This window comes from Buteo buteo, chromosome 15 (assembly GCF_964188355.1).
Source record: "Buteo buteo chromosome 15, bButBut1.hap1.1, whole genome shotgun sequence".
Taxonomy (NCBI): Eukaryota; Metazoa; Chordata; class Aves; order Accipitriformes; family Accipitridae; genus Buteo; species Buteo buteo.
In genome coordinates this window covers 22443975-22462259 of record NC_134185.1, presented here as the reverse complement: position 1 = coordinate 22462259, position 18285 = coordinate 22443975, and the positions used below count along the sequence as shown (strand labels likewise).

Here is an 18285-nt window from a genome sequence, read left to right as displayed (position 1 = left end):
AGAGGAGCAAAAAAATCATCCCAAGAGGGAAAAAAACCAGTAAAGAAAGAAATTCAGCTGGGAAATGAAATAGTACTATATACAAATTATATATAGAAAAAAAAAGAGAAGAAGGAAATCTACTTCTGTAGGCTAGCCTTTTGTAAGCATCACTTTTATCCCTAGTTTCTATAGAGGTAGCAGACCTTGCTTTTGCAGAGAACTGTGCATTAGGAAAAGAAAACTTGAATCACCTATGGGGAAAAAGAAAAAGGCCATAGGGCTAAATCATAAGAGTCAAAGATTTGAAACATTGAACTAAAGGTACAAAGCCAAAAAATACAGTGACAAATTAATAAATTCTACATAGTTGTTCCATTCAACATAAGACATTGTTCACCATCTCTAGTCCCGGGAGATATTTTATTCACCTAGAAACCTGTCTTCAGTCTGTCCGAAATAGTATTTTTGTTCTAAGATACAGGGATGTCATTAAATAGAGGGCATCTGACATTGCCGTAGGGTTTCCCAATTGAAAAAATGCTCTATCACATGAGGGAATTTGGCATCTTTCTATTGTTACTATCTACTGAAGTTAAATAAAAAATTATACCTTCATTGCACCTTTTGTACTTCGGAGTCTCCAGGGAAATCAGGCAGATCACAACTGAGTTAAGATTCCAAACTGTCAATCGGAAGGAAAAGGGGATTTCAACATTTTAAGTAGGGCAAGTGGATCGCTCCCCAATTTTAACCAAAGGAGTGGAATAGCAAGGAAACCCAGCTGGACTCTTCTGATTCCCCATAGCAGCACTGAACAGAACTTTTGCAACCTATTGACAAGACTCTCTAAGATTTTAATATCCCCTCCTCCACCCCATCTCCCTTTTTCCCAAACTCACAATCACTGGAAGCCCGCATGCAACTTGGTGATAAAGCAGGCTTGTTTGTAGTTTAAAAAAAAGTCTCTCTTTCCTTAGAACAGTGTTCTGCTCATTTTTAAGCTTTCTTCTCCCAACCCACCCGTCACAATTCAAAAATGTCATGTTAATGTTTTATAGGCAGAATCCTCCTGGCTTCTTCTTAGAAACAGCTGCATCCTTGAATAATTTATATCAATGGGTTTCTGCTCTACTTTTTTCCTGGACTTCAGTAAGCTTCCATGAAGGAGAGGGAGGAGGAATCAAATAAGCAAATGCTTGGAAGTATCTGCCTCTACATTCAGCATTTGTCCTCCATCGTCCCCCTCAGATGGGAAGGGAAATTCTTGCCTCAGAAATGTTAAAGGTTGAATTCAAGTTCAAGACTAGCAGGGCTCTCCAATAACAGCTACAAGGATCACAGTAGGTAAAATCAGGTTGAGCAAACACCTGCTTGTCAACGATGTGATATGTGAATGACGTGATAGTGAAATATGGGGTAAAGAGGGAGTTTGACCATGCAGGGGTCTCCCGCCGGGGTCTTACATTGCCTCCCAAGCTGTTCTGTAACTTAAACCATTTATGCCTTTGCTGAAGCAAATTTCAAAACAAAACATAATAAAGCAAAGCAAAACCACACATACAATAACCGCACACCTCCCCCTGCCCCCCACAAAAAGAAGAAAAAAAGACTGATATAACCTGCAAAGGCCACAGGACTGCTGGAGTATCCCTTCTTTAAGGTGAACCACAGACCACGAGAAAGGGGCAGGAGAGGCCCAGGGGTGTGGGTCAGCCTGGAAACCCCCTCGTAGCAGCCACTGATCGGCAACCGTGTCCTCCTCCAGCCACCAGCCCTCCCTAGAAAGCAAATGCCCCCCTCGGCCAGGAGGGAGAGATGGGTGATGCCTGAGAGCAGCCCAGCCCTGCCAGCAAGGCTGTCGTCTGGGTCTGCAGAGGACAAGCCATTCGATCTCGGCATTTTGGGATTTACGATCAACTACTCCGGCGAAATGAGCTTCTCAGCCCCATCTAAATATAGGTATGAAACCTTGAACTGTATGAATTTGTAGCTTCCTATTTATTACAGTAGAAACCAATTGGTTAAACCGTTGGGTGCCTAGAGATGGGGGTCTGCCCCCCGCTCTGCCCTGCGCCAAAGAGCCCGGTTGTTCAAAAAAACATTTCTAATGCCACACGGGGCACATCGCTGCGTTTGCTACAGACACTGGTGTGTCTAAGCCTTGCTGACCTCCTGCACCATGTAAAGTTTGAAATAGCCTTTTGTAAAGTTTATACCAGTACTACTACCTCCTGTCCAACACAAGGAAAAGTAGTCAAATGGCCAAAGAATTTGTGTCTTTGAAAAAAGCTTGATGGGGTTTTTTTGAATTATTTTTTTCTAGCCAAAATCAACAAATGACATCTAAATCCTACTGGACTCATGTGGTGTCCCAAGGAGACCCAGGCTTTTAGCCTCATTACCTTGGAAACATCCAGAGGAGGACTCCAGGTATTTAGCTGTCATACATTCGTGACTGCAGTGCTGCTCTGTAGACCGAAACACATTATCCCCATAGGCATTCTCCCTCTCTGCCTTTTTTCATCTCACCTTCATCCACTTAAGGCAGATATAAATTATTTTCAGTGGTTTACACTGCAAATCAAAAGTAAGTCGGCAGTTTGTACAGGCCATTCCTAATCTATTAACTGAACCCGGTAACAGCACATCTGCAGTAAGACAAGGTAAAAGCTTTCAGCTGAACATTTGCCATGTACTGAACTCTGAGTTACCTATGATGGGTAAGAAACAATGGCATTTTAAAAGCTAGCCCAAAATGCTGCTCAGGAGACTATTTATTAAACTTTCACTTTTGAAACCAAAATACTGAACTTGGATGACTGGGTGATTTAGCCTTCTCCTTATCAATTTCTCAAAAGTACCAGGAATACATATATCTTCATTGCAGTTGTTGAATCTTATGCTAGCCTACCTGATATATCTTTACGAGCTAGTGCAGGGGTTGCTAACAGTGAGGCCGAAACATCACAAAACTGCAGAGACTAACTCCATGATACATTTCTCCAGCTCGCTCTGTGAGGCTGGTAATAGATTCTAGTTTCCTACAACTGTTTGGTAGTAGTACCCCAGTTATCTTGTACTGTAAAGCTTTCTCTGTTATATCCACACAGAATGAAGTCACACCTTTGCCTGAAGCATGGAAATACTGTAAAGAAAACTGCTATTTTCTAATTTCAAAAAGCCTATTTGAAGCACCAGAAGGTTTCTTAACTGCCTTCATAGCCACAGAAATGTATTCACGTTGAGAGTATGCAACTGTAAATTTTAATTTTAGAAGGACGGAAGTTTAATTTTGCTCATAAAATATAAAAGATAATAAAGTGAGGGGTCAGATGGTTTTAGCCTTAAGAAACAGAACCATTATGATTTAGATATCAGTCATAAGTTAACTCCAAATCAATATTTGACACTTGCACTATATTTAAATTATATTGCGGTAAAGTACATTAAAAATTCACTGTTGAGAATACACTTATTCCACAGATGAGGCTAAAGAAGGGCCAATGTAATAAACAATTTATAACTGTAAGTATGTTTCCCTCAATAAAGTTCCAAAATTCATCCTAAATAAATCTTGTGTAGTATCTCATTATAGCTCATAATTTAGTTATATGAAGAATTAAAGAAATAAATTATGGTTATTCTCTAATACTCTGGATGTTTTATCTCTGCCCTTAAGAATCATTTCACATGATAATTGATTGCCGGAGCCACATCTCTTATCACAAGGGTGAATAAGAAAAACTTCGCAAAATTATTTTAGAGCTTTGGGACCTATAAGAGGATGTGATATGCACTTATCAGACCTCCAGAAACCACAAGTATAGTGAAATCTCTTATCACTGTATGAGGCAGGGATTAGCAAATACACTTCCTTCATTAGTGTGACAATTGATTAGAGGAAAATCATAGCTACATTGCATGCTCCTGAAGTGGAGTGGGTAAGTGTTTTCAGGAGTCAGACACGCAGTAATACGACCATGTACCACCAAGGTGCCAGGATGGGGAGAGCTGTCAGGTCACTCTGAAGCTGTTTCATCCTTCCGCTGACCCTATTTAGCAATTTGTGGCGTTACTGGGCTATACAGGGCTAAAGCTACGAGCACGATGGGAAATGAGCTTGGCATAGGAATGCTTCCAACTTTCAGCTAATTCAGTCAGTTCGACACTAAAAGTTATCCTTGCCAAGCTAAATTAAAATTAGCTAGAATGTTCTAGACATTAGTAATGGCTTTGGTTAGGACTAGGTTTTCCCGTGAGGTCAAAAAAAGCTTAATAAATTTCAAAGCGGAAAGGGTAAAATGAAACATCCATACAAACTTAAAGATGTAAATGGATAACTGATCCAAAACCAAATTCATTTATTGCTCTGAATTCTCTGCTTCCTTCCTCATCTCTTTTAGTTACACTCTCCTGGGAAATTGTGTTAACTTATCCAAGTCCTTCATCTACTTCTGCTAATACAGAAATTCAATGGCACTAGGAATGGGCCTTCTGCTCCTGCAACCTGGAGTCTTGTAAAACCTCTCAAAGATCATGGGAAAGGAGCTGAGCAGGGTATAAACACTTGCCAAAACAAAGCCTTTCCCTGCAGAATTTCCAAGCGAGAACATTGTCTTGGTTGCGTGTGAGTGCCAAGGCGCACCAGTGCCGTTTCAGAAATCGGAGGTCTCATCCACACCAAAAGTCAGACAATCCCAGTCAGGAACTGGTGTTTTCCAATGGCCATTGCCAGATGACAGCAGCTGCCCCAGCTGGACAGCCTGAAGCTGGCTGGAGTGTTCCTACACACATCCACAGCGTACAAACAAATACTTAAATTCCGTCACCACTGTTTGCTTTGTGGGATTGTAGGCAAAGGCAGAGGTTTTCTTAAAGGCAACTGACAGTGATGAAATTTCCTCGCAGTTTTGGTCTCCGATGTGTGTTTGCTTTTTGAAGCAGACTGCCCGGGAGCCAGACCCTCATGTAGTCACAGTATGGGTAGAAAAGGAGCATACCAGCCTGCCATGGTTGCAGATTTATACTTTGCTAACACCTTAGACTATAGTCATACCCTGTATCACTGATTTTTTTCTCTACTAAAAGTCTAGTCCATTTTCTATTTCTAGTCTCACAGGAAAATGCCAGATCAATATTAAAGACCCTGATGTCAGGAATTTAGGGAACCATCACAATCTCTTGTGCCCTACTACCAATGAATTTCTCTCGCCACCACCCCTTCCTGCAGAAACAGGTCTGCGTTTCTCTTTCAGGGCAGGCTGTTGTAAAGTTTTTGATGTAGCAGCTCTCATACCTCATTTCTTCCAAATTCCAGTACCTTATTAGTCTGACTATAGTAATATTATTCATTCATAGTTGAGGGGTCCCAAAGATTTGTATTGAGTCATTTCTCATTTACTCTAAAGGCAGTCTGTCAACTGCGATAGGAGCCTATCTTATCTTAATTCAATGTATATTTGTGTGGTAGAGCAACAATTAAATAAAACAGAGAAGACCTGTGGGCTTCTAACTTGTTACTGTATGTCTCTCTTTCCATAACTGATCTGGTATCTGGCAGGGATGAGAGTATGGATGAGAGCCAGCTTGTTAAGGAGACAGGCAATGCTGATGGTGAAACAACTGAAGAGGAGAGACAGTTATTATCGAAGTGTTATGATAAGAGTGTAGCTTCAGGTGACATTGCTGACTTTGGAGAACTGGTGCCTACATTTAGAAGATGAGGTAAAAGGAACAGTGATATATACATTTTTGAGACTTGAGTTTGGTGCAAAGTAACCCAAAGCCAAGGAGTTCTAGAAGGACATGCAAGATAAGTTTTCATTATTCTGGCTTCTGAGAGGGATGTGGAACTGTGATGCTGGTGATGGCACAGAGTGGACAGGTATTTGTTTATAAGAAGCTGCCTCATTGAAAAAAAAAACACTGAATGCATTGTGTTCTATTTTTGGTCATTTTAGGTATTTGGCAGAGTAATGGAGCACCTTGGAATATGAAGAGGTTTTGCTGTTTGCAAATGTAAATAAACTAATCATAGTATAAAAACATCTGAGTAAATTTTTTAAAATATCAAGAACAGAAAAAAAGTAGTGAGAGAGAAAACAATGCTGAAAACCATACATGACCAACAACAAAAACTTCAGTATGTTTAGATATTCTTCTAAGCAGAGAGATGTAACTATCCAGCTACAGAGACATGAAATAAAAATAAAACTATTTTGATATTGCCATATATATATTTGAATTCTTTAGTATATTAAACCACAGAAGTCAAATCAGTATACTCAAATATTTATATCAAAGTAATTAGAGAAAAGAATGCAGTGCAGTATACTTTTCTTTTCTGTAATAGTGTAAATAGCACAACCAGCTTATCCAAAGAGTGGTTTTTACAAATTCAGCAACAATTTTCTGTTTGCTCTGAAATGTTTTACCATTGTCCTTTCTAAAGACAGGAACAATTGTAAAAGTATGATAAACACTTCCTACATTTCTTCTTCTTTATTTTTTTTTCTTTTTGAAAGGTAGTTTGGGGAATAATCTTCAAGGCATAGCTTTTTTTTTTTTACTTCAGAAAAAGAACCGAAAAAACTCTTCTCTCTCAGCATAAATAAAAAGTCTTTTTACTCTGTGGGAGTTCTAATCCTCCTGTAATAATATTGCTAAAGAACTGGGGGGAGGGGGAAGAAATAAGAAGTTGTTGTATACCTGTCTTCTCACATATCTACCTAATTTTAGCAGAATTTATTTTGTTGAAAATAGTGGTGGGAACCAAGGTACAATTTCTATCACATTTTTCAATTTTAGTGATACTTAGATCCAGGAATTGGCTAAAATTCATTTCTAAGATACTGAATGCTTCAAATGTACGTTTTAATTTTCTCTATACCAAAATAAGGAAGGACTGAATTCTTCAGCACAATGTAGCTGTGAAGATTAAAATGCCAAAGTACTTTTCAGTGATTTCCCCAGCTTGCTTATACACGTCATTGATTTTTTTCTTTTGTATTAGTCATTCCTGAGAAGACTGAAAAAATAAATTACATGGACCTGCTAATAGTAAGCGTGGATAGAATGAAGGCTTTTTCATAGACCCCAGTTCAGTATGTTGTCCGAGCATATGCAGAGTTCTTCCAGGCAAACTTTTGCAGCAGGTGACTGAGGCAGGGGTCTGCCACACACTGGAGAGCACATCTGGCCCAGATGTTGTTGGAACAGAATGGAAGCCACACAGCTTTCCATAAAAATATACCACACGGTGGCACAACTCTTACTTATTTTTATCTGCTGCAAGATCCATAGATTACAAGTATTGGACCAGTGAGTCACAATGACCGTGGGCGCACTGAGTGGACATGATACCACAGTACTTTTCAAAGGCGTGAAACAGAAGCACGTGGGAGAGCATAAGGAGAGATCACTTGAATGAGTCATGTGCTCCAGTTCTATGCACTGATAGTTTGAGTCTGAACCACAATAAACTAATGCACTCTGCTGGTTCAGTTCCTTGCATGCTATAAGTTACAAATCCACACAAAGAAAATTGCTGCTCATAGTCAAGTCATTCAGAGTGCAAGGATGAGATACAATGGACAAAAAAAAGAAAGCAGTATAAGTGATAGAAGGTTCCCTGTTGCCCTATCACATTTTGTATCCCTGCATATGTTTTTGAACGCAGATTAGGTGAGCAAAAGTTCTCCAATAGGAATCAAAAATAAACAGTAGGGACTCCCTAATACTTAAGAGTTCAAGACAATTGCATTGCTCCATAACTTCCTGAAGAATGGAGAGTTTAAGAAAAATAGAGGTTCTTTCTTTCTGGTTGGATATTTTTAAATTATCTTTTGTAAGACCACATAAAATGATTTAGTTCTCAAAGAATAACTGAATTACATAAATAAAACATCACATAAAAGATGTCTCTACAATTTATGTGAAGTCAATTTCACAAGGACTGGTCTATTGTAGAAAATTCAACTTATCTCTTCCTGATCCTCTTATTCTATCTAAACATAGAAATTTATGTCAGTTCAAAAATATCTATTACTGTTTCTCATAACTGAATCCATTAGTTTCCCTCCATGATCCATCAGGTAAAAACAAGTGCAATAGATAGCTCTAGAAAAACCTGAACATAATAGGCCTCAAGAATAGAGTGAGTTAAGTTAAACCCATCTCGCTGTACACTGTAACTGGAAATGATAACCTTGATGTTTAATTTAAATCAAGTCATAGCAAAGACTTCTGACTATAATTGTTACCTGTCATATAAATAAAATTATTATAAAATGGAATTGGACTTGGAAAGGTATAGTTTTGCATGTTGTATTGCCTGCAAGCAAATTGAACTCTGTGAAGGTTTATCACCCCTTGCTGCATTCTTCCTCCAGTCTTTCTCGGTAATGGATCCATTTGACTGCAAGAATATGGAGAGAAAGACCTGAGAACGAATGATTAATTTTCCACATTACTCTTTATTTCCAGAGCTTTGCTGATTCCATTGCATTGCTGATTTTTCTTTCCTTTGTTCCCCTGCCAGCCCAGGGAAAAAGAGACCCCAAAGTTAGAGCTCAAACGAGCGTGGCAGCATTTCACTGGTATAACAGCAGTTTAGGGACTGGCAAAATAAGGAATTGCAAGGAATTCCAGAAAGAGGAACAACTGGATCTCATAGCAGCATCTGTGGTTTCCAAGCTTGGCCTCAGCTGGATTGTTGATAGTGGCAAAGGGGCTCTACCAGGCACCAGACTTTCTCAGAGCATCTCAGTGCAAGAGAAAGATGAATGTCCGGGCCCCATCACCTACCTGTCTTTCTGCCTTTCCTTGCTTTCCACTTCTAGTATAAAAAGAGGGTGCACTGGTGGCAGGACACACACCAACGGGGTGGAGGTGGTGTTCAGGCATGGAAGACAAAGCCTGACCTACAGGATGTTGCCTCAGGGAGGCCATATATGCACACGCTGCCTCAAAGATGAAGACAAATAAACTTATTTATTTAATGCAGTGCCTAAATGAGACACGCCAAGGTGAACCTACCTCCTGCTTTCAGCCAGTGCTGCTGCTTGTCTCCCACCCTGGTCCAGCCCATGCTAGAGGCAGCTGGCAGATCCAAACTCGATTAACTAGCTGCGGTTGTGCAAGCATGCAAAGAGAAAGCACAAAAGATAAAACGGCAGGATGCAGCAGCAGGGGAACGTGCTTGCCGGCAGCAGCACGGCGTGCCAGGCCGTGTCACCTGGAGGCCATCAGATGTGGGTGCCCGTTCCTCACACACGTCTGCAGGGTGCAGCTTACTTGCAGCTTCTGCTCCTTTCAGCTAAAGGTGGTTCGTGAGGCCACACTTGGTAAAGGGAGCTTGAAACAGCTAATTTCAGTTTGCAACATGTGGGTTAGTACATCCACCCCTCAGCAGAGTCTCATCTCTCCTGGATACCTTTATAGCAGCAAACAGAAAGAAGGCCACCAGGGGTTCTTCAGAGGAGAAATGCAATTTTAATGCACTGATTCACCATCTCAGGAAGCCTCTCTCTCTGACTATGGGAGAAATTAAGGAGACAAAGTATTCAACTTAGCTGGATGAACAGACCTTCTATTCCCTACATGCTAGTTTAGGAAGATACTTACTCTACAGGTGTGCTTTCTTCAGAATTACTGGTGTCTCTTCAGTGGAGCCCTGCAAGACCCTGCTGACTTCCACCCGAGTGCAGAGGCCAGCACAGAACAGCTTGGACCAGTTGGTATAATCTGGAATTCTGAGAACTTTGCTATTTCCCTGCTGTCAATTTTTTTTTTTCCTAGCAACTCATCTCCTGTCAACTGCACACGTCTGTACTTTTTAAGATTATATTTCTTTTATCAACAGTTTGAGTTGGGCAAACTCAACTTTTATTTGCAACTTTCTTAATGTTTTAAGTCTGAAAAATCATGCTAGAAATAGTGCTTGAACATCAAGACTGCAAGTTTGACACAGAGATCTCTCCAAATAACAGCATACCTATTCTGATTACATAAACCTACTCTGTGGGATTTGCTAACCTCATACTGTAACAGTGTTAAACACAGCTCCCAGCCAGATGAGAGACGCACGGATTGATGGAGGTTTGATAATCATAAATAAGATCTTGTTGGGGCCATGAGCTGGTAGCTAGTCTCAAAACAAACATGGACAGAGGACAGCAGGAGACTTTGCCTGGGAGTCTCCCAGTTCCTTCCACGCCGATTCTTATTAGGATGGGTTTGGCAAAGCCATTTAACCTCTTCTTTCAGAGTGGATGATTACTTTCCAAAATTGCATGGATACTATGACAGCTAATTAATTATCACTGTATTGTGCTTTACAAATGTAATTAGTATAAAGAGGGTTAGTAGGGATAAACACTGTACAGAAAATGAAGGTGAACAGAGACAGAATGCTAGAAAGACTCTAAACATAGTAAAATAGAAAGAGGAGAAAAACAATAAATAATGAAAGGAGTTTTGAATAGCAAGTACATAAGAGATGTGTATGAAAGAAAAAAATGGTGTGCTGCCTTCCAAAAGTAGAGGAGGGGAAAAGGAAATTAAAAATTAGAAACAAGGCACTGAGATGAATGGATTTGAAGTATAAAGAGAAGAAAAGAAAACGAAAAATATGTAATAAAAGCCACTCAGCCTTTAAGGTAATGAATCTTTTCATTTATTTATACCCTTTTTTGATATGAGAGGAAAATGGTAGCACACTTATACTGAGCTCACACTATGTTGACACAGTACAGTTCTTAATTCCTGGATTATGTTGTTAAATAATTAATTGATGAATCATAAGTAAATAATTAAAACTTGGTTCTCTAAGCCTCACAACTGAGAACATAAAACTGTCACTGATATCAGATTTTAGCAGAACTGATACTGTAGTTAATTAGAAAAACTGCAAAAAAAATCTAAAATCTGTAGCTGTAAAGACTGCCAGCAGAAGCACCTGGGTTCCATTTCCCCATAGAACAAAATAAAATGGATCATCTATTATTTAAATCTTCCATATTAAAGTTACATCTGGAGAAGATGGAAGCATGGATTGCTAGTTCCTCTGCAAAATACCTAGACCTGTCTTGGGCCTTGTCCTGTTGGAGAGGCTCCATGATTTGGGCAGCAGGATAGGAAAGGGTGTCACTCTAAAAGGCTAAGGTAGTCTTGAGTTCTTGTTAAAGTATCTTCTCCACCAATATCCCTAAAATGAAGAACTATAAAACAAATCGTTACACTTCAATGCACAATAACTCATCGGTTCCGTGGCACTATTTAACAACATTAAGAAGAAACAGCTTCAAGAAACTAATAACTGTGTTTATTCTTGCAAAAGAGGAAGAGTAGACAAACTAAAAAAGATCACTCTTTGCATCCACAAAACAAAATAATTCCTTTTCTCCCATGAACATCTGTGTTATTTTCTGATATAGCAAAAGCACATGTACTTCAAGTCTAAGCAAGGCAATTAATCTGGATTCTGCCATCATCACAGTCATGGGATTATTTTATTTTTTTTTACAATGAGAGGACTCTGGAAGCACAGATCCTGCTGTGCAGAGCCATCACATTCCTTCATGAGAGCAACCTGGTAGGAACGAAAAATCTAAGGAACAGCAAATAATCATTCCGATAAAGAAATGACAAAACGCTACAATGGTTATTGAGCAACACTCATTTCATTTGCTCATTCTTGCAATCTCTCATTTAAAAATAAATAGAAGACATTTTATTTTTGAGAAGCCCCCGCCCCTCCAGCCTCCTGGCGCTTAGTCTTGCCAAACACTTGCCAGCAGCAAAGACATGAAGTGCCTCCAAGTAGCCGTGCGGGGATGAAAACGTACCGGATTTCCCCCGCACCCCCTAACAACCTCCACGCCAGAGGTCAGGCTGATTTCGCGGCCCCTCCTTCGGCCACCTCGGCCAGCGTCTGTCCCTCGCCCCCCACCCGGGCCTTCATTTCACCACGGCCTGGGCGTGGGCGTAGGAAGAGGACTCGGTCTCAAAGTAGGTCTCCAGCTGCTCGCAGAGGGTCTCGAAGGTGGGCCGCCCGCCCGCCTCCGCGCTCCAGCACTGCAGCATCAGCTGGTAGAGCGGCGCCGGGCAGGTCGGCGGCTGAGGAAGCCGGTACCCCTTGTCCAGCATCTGGATCACCTGGTGTCCCGGCATACCTGCAAGCCGAAAGGAGCTCGTCAGACCGCTCGGGGGTCTCGCTTCGTGACGCCGCGTGTCCCTGTCCCTTACCGAGACGAGGCGACGGGGTGCCGGCCCCGTGAGGTACGGGTGTGGGCTGAGGGCAGGGCTGGCCTCCGCAGCCCCCTTCAACGGCGACAGGAGTCACTGGAGGGTCCCAAACCAGCAGTTACAAAACACCTCCGGCAGTTCCCAGCCCCCTCACCCCCACCGTGCCACCCGAGAGGCACAGCAAAGGGGTTCGTCTGGGTGTCAGGCTTTCCTCCGCCACCCGGGTTTGCCGAAATTTTTCTGACATCTGTTTCGCTTAAAGTGTTCCTAAATCCCTCTTGTCTCAGTGACTCCAAAATCCCCCGAGAAAATATGTCCTGCTGCTGAATTTTCCTCACATTTCGAAAGTTTTCCCTAACGTCAGCCCTAACTGTCCTCTGGTGCAGTTATGCGATGGCATCCTGCCTGCTCTGTCACTGAAAGTCACGGAGAAGAACCCATTCCCCTACCTTTGCTATACCTTTATATATTAAGACTATTGTCCTGTTCCCTTTCAATTTTCTACTCTTGAAATTAAATCTTGAATTGCATAATCTTTACTTCTTTTCCCTAGATCTCTGGATGGTGTTCCCTCTGTACGTTACCCACTGCCACCATGGATCGACATAACCTCTTCTCCTAACTGATTACTGAGGACAAAATCCTGAAAGTAGTATCAAGGAAGCAAATAGCCACGGCAAAAGGACATTTTCTACTGTAAAGTTACAGGTAAACTATGCCTTTGCAAAGGGATAACGCTGAACATATTTTCAGACAATACCGAGAATCACAGTGTTACATGTCATTTATACTTGAATAGTTTATTTATGTGCATGTGTGCATATGCAAACACCTATCGTTTATAGAAGAAAGAGTTGAGGGGTTTTGGCTTTGGTTTTCTTTTTTTTTTTTTTTTCAGAATGGTTTCAGAGGAGGTGAGGGTGGGAATCAAAAAGCAAAATCAATTTTTCCTTTTACAGGAAATACTAGTTGGGGACCCTGTGAAATGTAGTTTATGGTGAATGCACCACCCCTCAGGCCTGTGCAGATGCAGCATAACTTTTTTTTGCTTTAGTCCTTCCCTTGTGTTCTCCTCACTAGCACAAAATGAGTCACAGTCAATCATCTCACTGATATCTTGTGTTATTGGAGCCACAGTTCCTTGACCATTTCTCATGGTGCTAGGAATAATAGCTGCTCTCATACCATTAAATCTACTTTTGAGGTTGGTGTCATTTTATTCCTAATTCTTGTGATCCTTCTCTCTATGAAGATTTTCCACTGCAATAGTCAAATATGAGGGAAGGGGGTAAAAACACCCTGATTCATTTTTCAGACACCTTCTTCCTGAAGTGCCTGCACTTCACACATAATAATCTGATCTGCCATGACATATCCTCCAAAAAATAAATTAAAACAAAACAAAACAACACCAAAAACAAGGGCAGGATGGGGGACAGAAAAAACTTCCCTTTTTGCACATTCCAAGAATTGGCATCTTTGAGCTGATGCTAGAGGGAAATAGCCAGTTGGCTTAGGTGCCTGTGCAATGCAGGTTGACTCCAGTGAGAGAAAGCTTGAATGGCTGCTAATCACAGCCTTTGGAAAGCTTCCAGGGAGCCTGGGGCAGCCAGAAGGTCTGACCCACTAAATGGGCCTCATCTGAACAGCCTTCTTTCTGTATTTACAGTTTTAACCCTTTAACATGCCCGCAGTACAGGCATTCAACATTTTTGTGTGTTGTTCTTAAAGCAAGAAAATATTTGACATTCTTTAGGTAAAAGCACTTACCAGCGTAAGGCATCTTCCCATAGGTGATTATTTCAAACAGAAGTATCCCAAATGACCAGACATCTGACTTAACACTGAATTTATTGTAGCGGATTGCTTCCGGGGCTGTCCATTTCACTGGGAGTTTTGTTTCAGGCCTAGCTTCGTATACGTTTTCATTTTCTACCTGTCATGGGCAAAACGAAGCAAGCCTGATTTCAGATCTGCTTCAGCAAAGAACTTAAGCACCTGACTAAGCTAAGCATGTGCTTAATCTTATCCTCTTTTAGCCAAGCACTTGCCTTTCACAGTATTAAAGCATGCACTTTCTGAAGTCTATTGTTGAATTGGGCTTCACAGTTGAGAAATGCTACCATTCATTGGAGGCTTTTCTAAAGCATTTTTCATTTCAAGTGAGCACACAGCGTTGGAGTGGCTCGTGATTAATTATGACCTGCTACTGTGAATTCTGGACCTGGCATGCAAGATTTCAGAAGTCTGTCAGGAGTGGCAGTGTAAGCAGACTGCTGACAGGAGAGACCAAATGGCTCTATGTCTGTTCTTCAGTAAACAGAGAAGGCAAAAGAGCAAGAGCTAATGAATTTCAGAAACTTTCTTCTGTGATTTATTGCAGTGTTGAAGGGCCATTGACTTTGATAACAATCACTTAAGCAGGTTTCAGAGACCAAAGAACAAACTCCAAATGATTCAAATTAACATATTAGCTTACAGCACGTCCAATTAATTCATGTAAAGTGAAGATGAAAGACACATAGAAAAAGAAAAATTATTTACTTGCAATTTCATAGAATCATGTCCTTAAAGTTTTATGGCATACACATCTAAACTTTGTGAACATTTATTCTCTCTTTAATTCCTAAGCATAATTTAGTGCACATCAGTCACATCCAAGCCTTGGTCAGGTTTTTCACATGCAAATCCAGGCAGACGTGTACAAGAATTTGTTTGTTTGATCGTTTTAATACAGAACGTACATTTCCCAGCTGTACTGCCCTATAGTTTTGAAAAGACTGGTTGTTACTGTTTTGTATCTACATACTGATGCAGGTTGTATCTTGACCATAACACTCATTTCTAGAAACGATTTTGTTATGCTAATTAACACATATAGAAATAGAGATTTCATTTCTCACCCCTACTCCTTTGGGATCTTTGCATATGACCATGTTAGTGCTTTGGCTTAGGAAAGAATACTCCTAAGAAAGTCTGCCAAGATGACTCTATGACAGAGTATTTTAGTAAAGTTCAGTTTTAACAAGAAATGTCAACAGCTGTAAATTATTACCCTCTCTAGTGAGGACTGAGGAGAAATATCTACTTGAAGCATTGTTCATTTAAAAATATATATTTTTCATGTTAAAAAATGTGCAATCTGAACTTATGCATAACTAGAAGAATCAAAATTAAGCAAAAAGCACTTTCAAAGTCCCTTGATGCCATTGTCAAGCCATTATTCTATACTTCAGTATGTAATAAATCCAACTGTTATGAACTTCAATTTCTGCTGCTTGAATGGAAAAAAAAACAAACGAGAAGCAGAGGGCTTTTTTCTGTTTTTCCTTCTCAGTGCAAGAACATAAATCAATAAAAACAAAAATAAGACCTCAGTAATTATGGATTACATATTGAAATCCATAAAATATGTCAAATCAAATCTTTCCAACTCTGATCAAATCATTTTCAGAGGTAGGAAATCTCATTTCTAAACCACAGCTCTTTCTTAGGGTGATCTTGGTCAGCGTTACTTGACATTCCATGTCCTCAAGGACTAGAGAAAAAAACCAGTGCAATGGCAAAGAACTTGAAACTGCATCAGATTTAAAGCTCTGAGAGCTCACTTTATGAACTCTGCTGTTAGTCGTGGAGAGGAATAAGGTCCTTTTATGATTACTACCTGCACTCGCAAGCATCATGGAGGCAGTGGGGAAGTGAAGAAGGAGAGAATAGCTGTCAATACATTTTTATATGCCTTCCCTTACAGGCTCAGGAATATAATTTGGCCATCATTCCTGTGATCTCTCTCCATGGGGCAGACACTAGTGATGTGGATAAAGATTGTGCAGGAAAGGGTATTGCTTGCCAGGCTCCTTCCTTGCTGGCTGAGTGGGAAGCAATCACCAGGATGCCATCTTCAGACTGACACAAAGGCACTGGCCAGCTTCTAACCTTGCATGGGATAACACAGGTAGAGGATACAAATGAACACGTTAGGGGTCCTCTTCTCCCTGGACGTGCCTTTTGCCTGGACCCAGCAATTCAGAGGCTACAGTTTGTCCTTTAGTTGACCTCTTCCACCTTGTTCCCCAGCATTAAAGTAGAGCCAGTTCACCTTCTCACAACCCACCTTAAAAACTCTTGCAAGTCCAAAGTCTGCCACTTTGTAAACACTGTGTTCACCAACAAGAACATTCCTGGCTGCCAGATCCCGATGGATATAATTCTGAGATTCAAGGTAAGCCATCCCGGAAGCCACCTGAGCAGCCATGTCTACTTGATGTGGCAGGAATATTTGGGAGCCTGCATCTTCTGTTTAAAAAGATTACAAGGATAACATAATTCATATTCAGATATAAATAACATAACAGCTGACTGGTTCCAATAGCCAACGCAAATCAACAAAACCATGCAATACAGTAACATAACAGCCTGACCAAATGACAGATGTTAGTGAATGACACTACTTAGTCATGCAGCTAGTTGCACGATAACTGCATAACAATGCCTGTCCCATCTTCTTTAAAAGAGTACATACTAAATGCAGCAGTTCATCTAGGCCTGGAAGGACCTTTGGAAACAGTCCAAAGAAAAAGGCGTTTATCTACTGATAGTAATGCAGATGTTTGCCTTTCTGACAAGTACATAACCCACTTCAAACTGTGAGTAAGAGTTAATGTCAGTACTCACTGGGTGTAGCCAAAGCTGATTAAAGATGGAAAAGCACAGAATTCTGCTGTTTCCCTGTTCTCCAATGATTCTTACTAGGAAATATACCATCTGCTGTCAAGTGTAACTCTCATTTTCACTTTCCAGTCCACTTGACTGCTTCACGCTGTTATATCTGTTGCTGCTACTCAACAGTAGGACTCCTTGAGCTGCTTTCAAGCTGCCTGCTTCTCTTGTAGAACTTTCTGAAGCAATGTGCATGCCATTCCCACCACTGTAAGATCAGCATGTCCCAGAAATAGAGATGTGGCAAAGATCAGCTGTTCAAACAAAGTAGCAGAAGAACTTTGAGCAGAGCAACTTCCCTCCAGAAATGAAGTAAAGAGCCTTAGGCCATGAAAAACTGCAGCCAAAAATAGTAAGAAAGACAGGTACTCAAAAAAAAAAGTAATTGGAGTATAACACATTAGAATTCAAATTCAGGGCCTTTGTGGCTTTTTTGGGGACAGCTGACTTCCTCACAGCAAAGAATTCATACCCCAGGGTAATCTAGGTAAGCCAAATCAGTGCTGTATTCAAGCATCACTGCCACCCAAACCCAAACACTGCAGCACCGAAGCATAAGTGTCTACCTCTGTAGCCTCTAATACTCAAAACAGTTTCAACTTTCTGTTTCAGAATCTTAACAATATCAAAAAGCTAAGTATTTGCTACTACGTTTATTTGTAGTTCTCCTTTCTCATTGAGGATGGTGACTTTTCCTTACTGCCTCTGTGTAAAAAAAATAAAACATTTGTAGCTGGCAGTTTTCTGTGGCTTATTTTGAATTGATTCGTAGTGAAAGTGTGTCTTAGCATTGTTTTGCATAGTCTGCCCCAGTTCTGGCATTTTCTCTGACCTAACCTTGCAATCACTCCTTATGAGGAGTGTGAAATTCCATTGTTTATTAATCTATTCTGCAATCTCCAGGCCTTGCATTTCCTGCTCATCTGGATGTTCTGAGATGAATAGGTAAAAGAAATTAATTTTAAATGATTGAATTTTCTCTGTATATCTATTGTCCTACTTCCTTTTTGAGGCTAAAGTCATTGTCATGATAATCCAGCACTAAGATTATTTACTTCTATTGTTGACTCAGAAAGTCTTTTCCTCTCCCACACATGTGTTTAATAGCTGCCTTGACCTTTAAAAGAGAGAGGGATAAAAATCAGGCTATGTGAAAATCTATGGCTTAGCCATCAAGAAAATCCATCATCAGGCCACAGAATAATATAACACTGAAGTTTTGCGGTTATGATGACTGGCAGGCATCAACATTTATTATTCAGCTTGCTGGACAAAGACATAAATCTGGAAATGATGCTTAAGTTGTACTTAATCAGAAATTAACTAAATATTTACAAG

At 40.5% G+C, this 18285-nt stretch overlaps 1 protein-coding gene across 1 annotated transcript in view; it reads right to left on the bottom strand.

Moving 5' to 3' along the window:
• Window positions 1–11922: 11922 nt before the first annotated feature.
• Window positions 11923–18285, bottom strand: part of FRK (fyn related Src family tyrosine kinase) — a 52053-nt gene continuing 45690 nt past the window's right edge. Inside the window, exons 7-9 of the mRNA XM_075046386.1 lie at window positions 16343–16524; window positions 13999–14164; window positions 11923–12155 (exon numbers count right to left, since the gene is read on the bottom strand). Of these exons, the coding sequence (XP_074902487.1) occupies window positions 11941–12155; window positions 13999–14164; window positions 16343–16524 (563 nt within the window). The 3' untranslated portion in view covers window positions 11923–11940. The remainder of the gene's footprint in view (window positions 12156–13998; window positions 14165–16342; window positions 16525–18285) is intronic.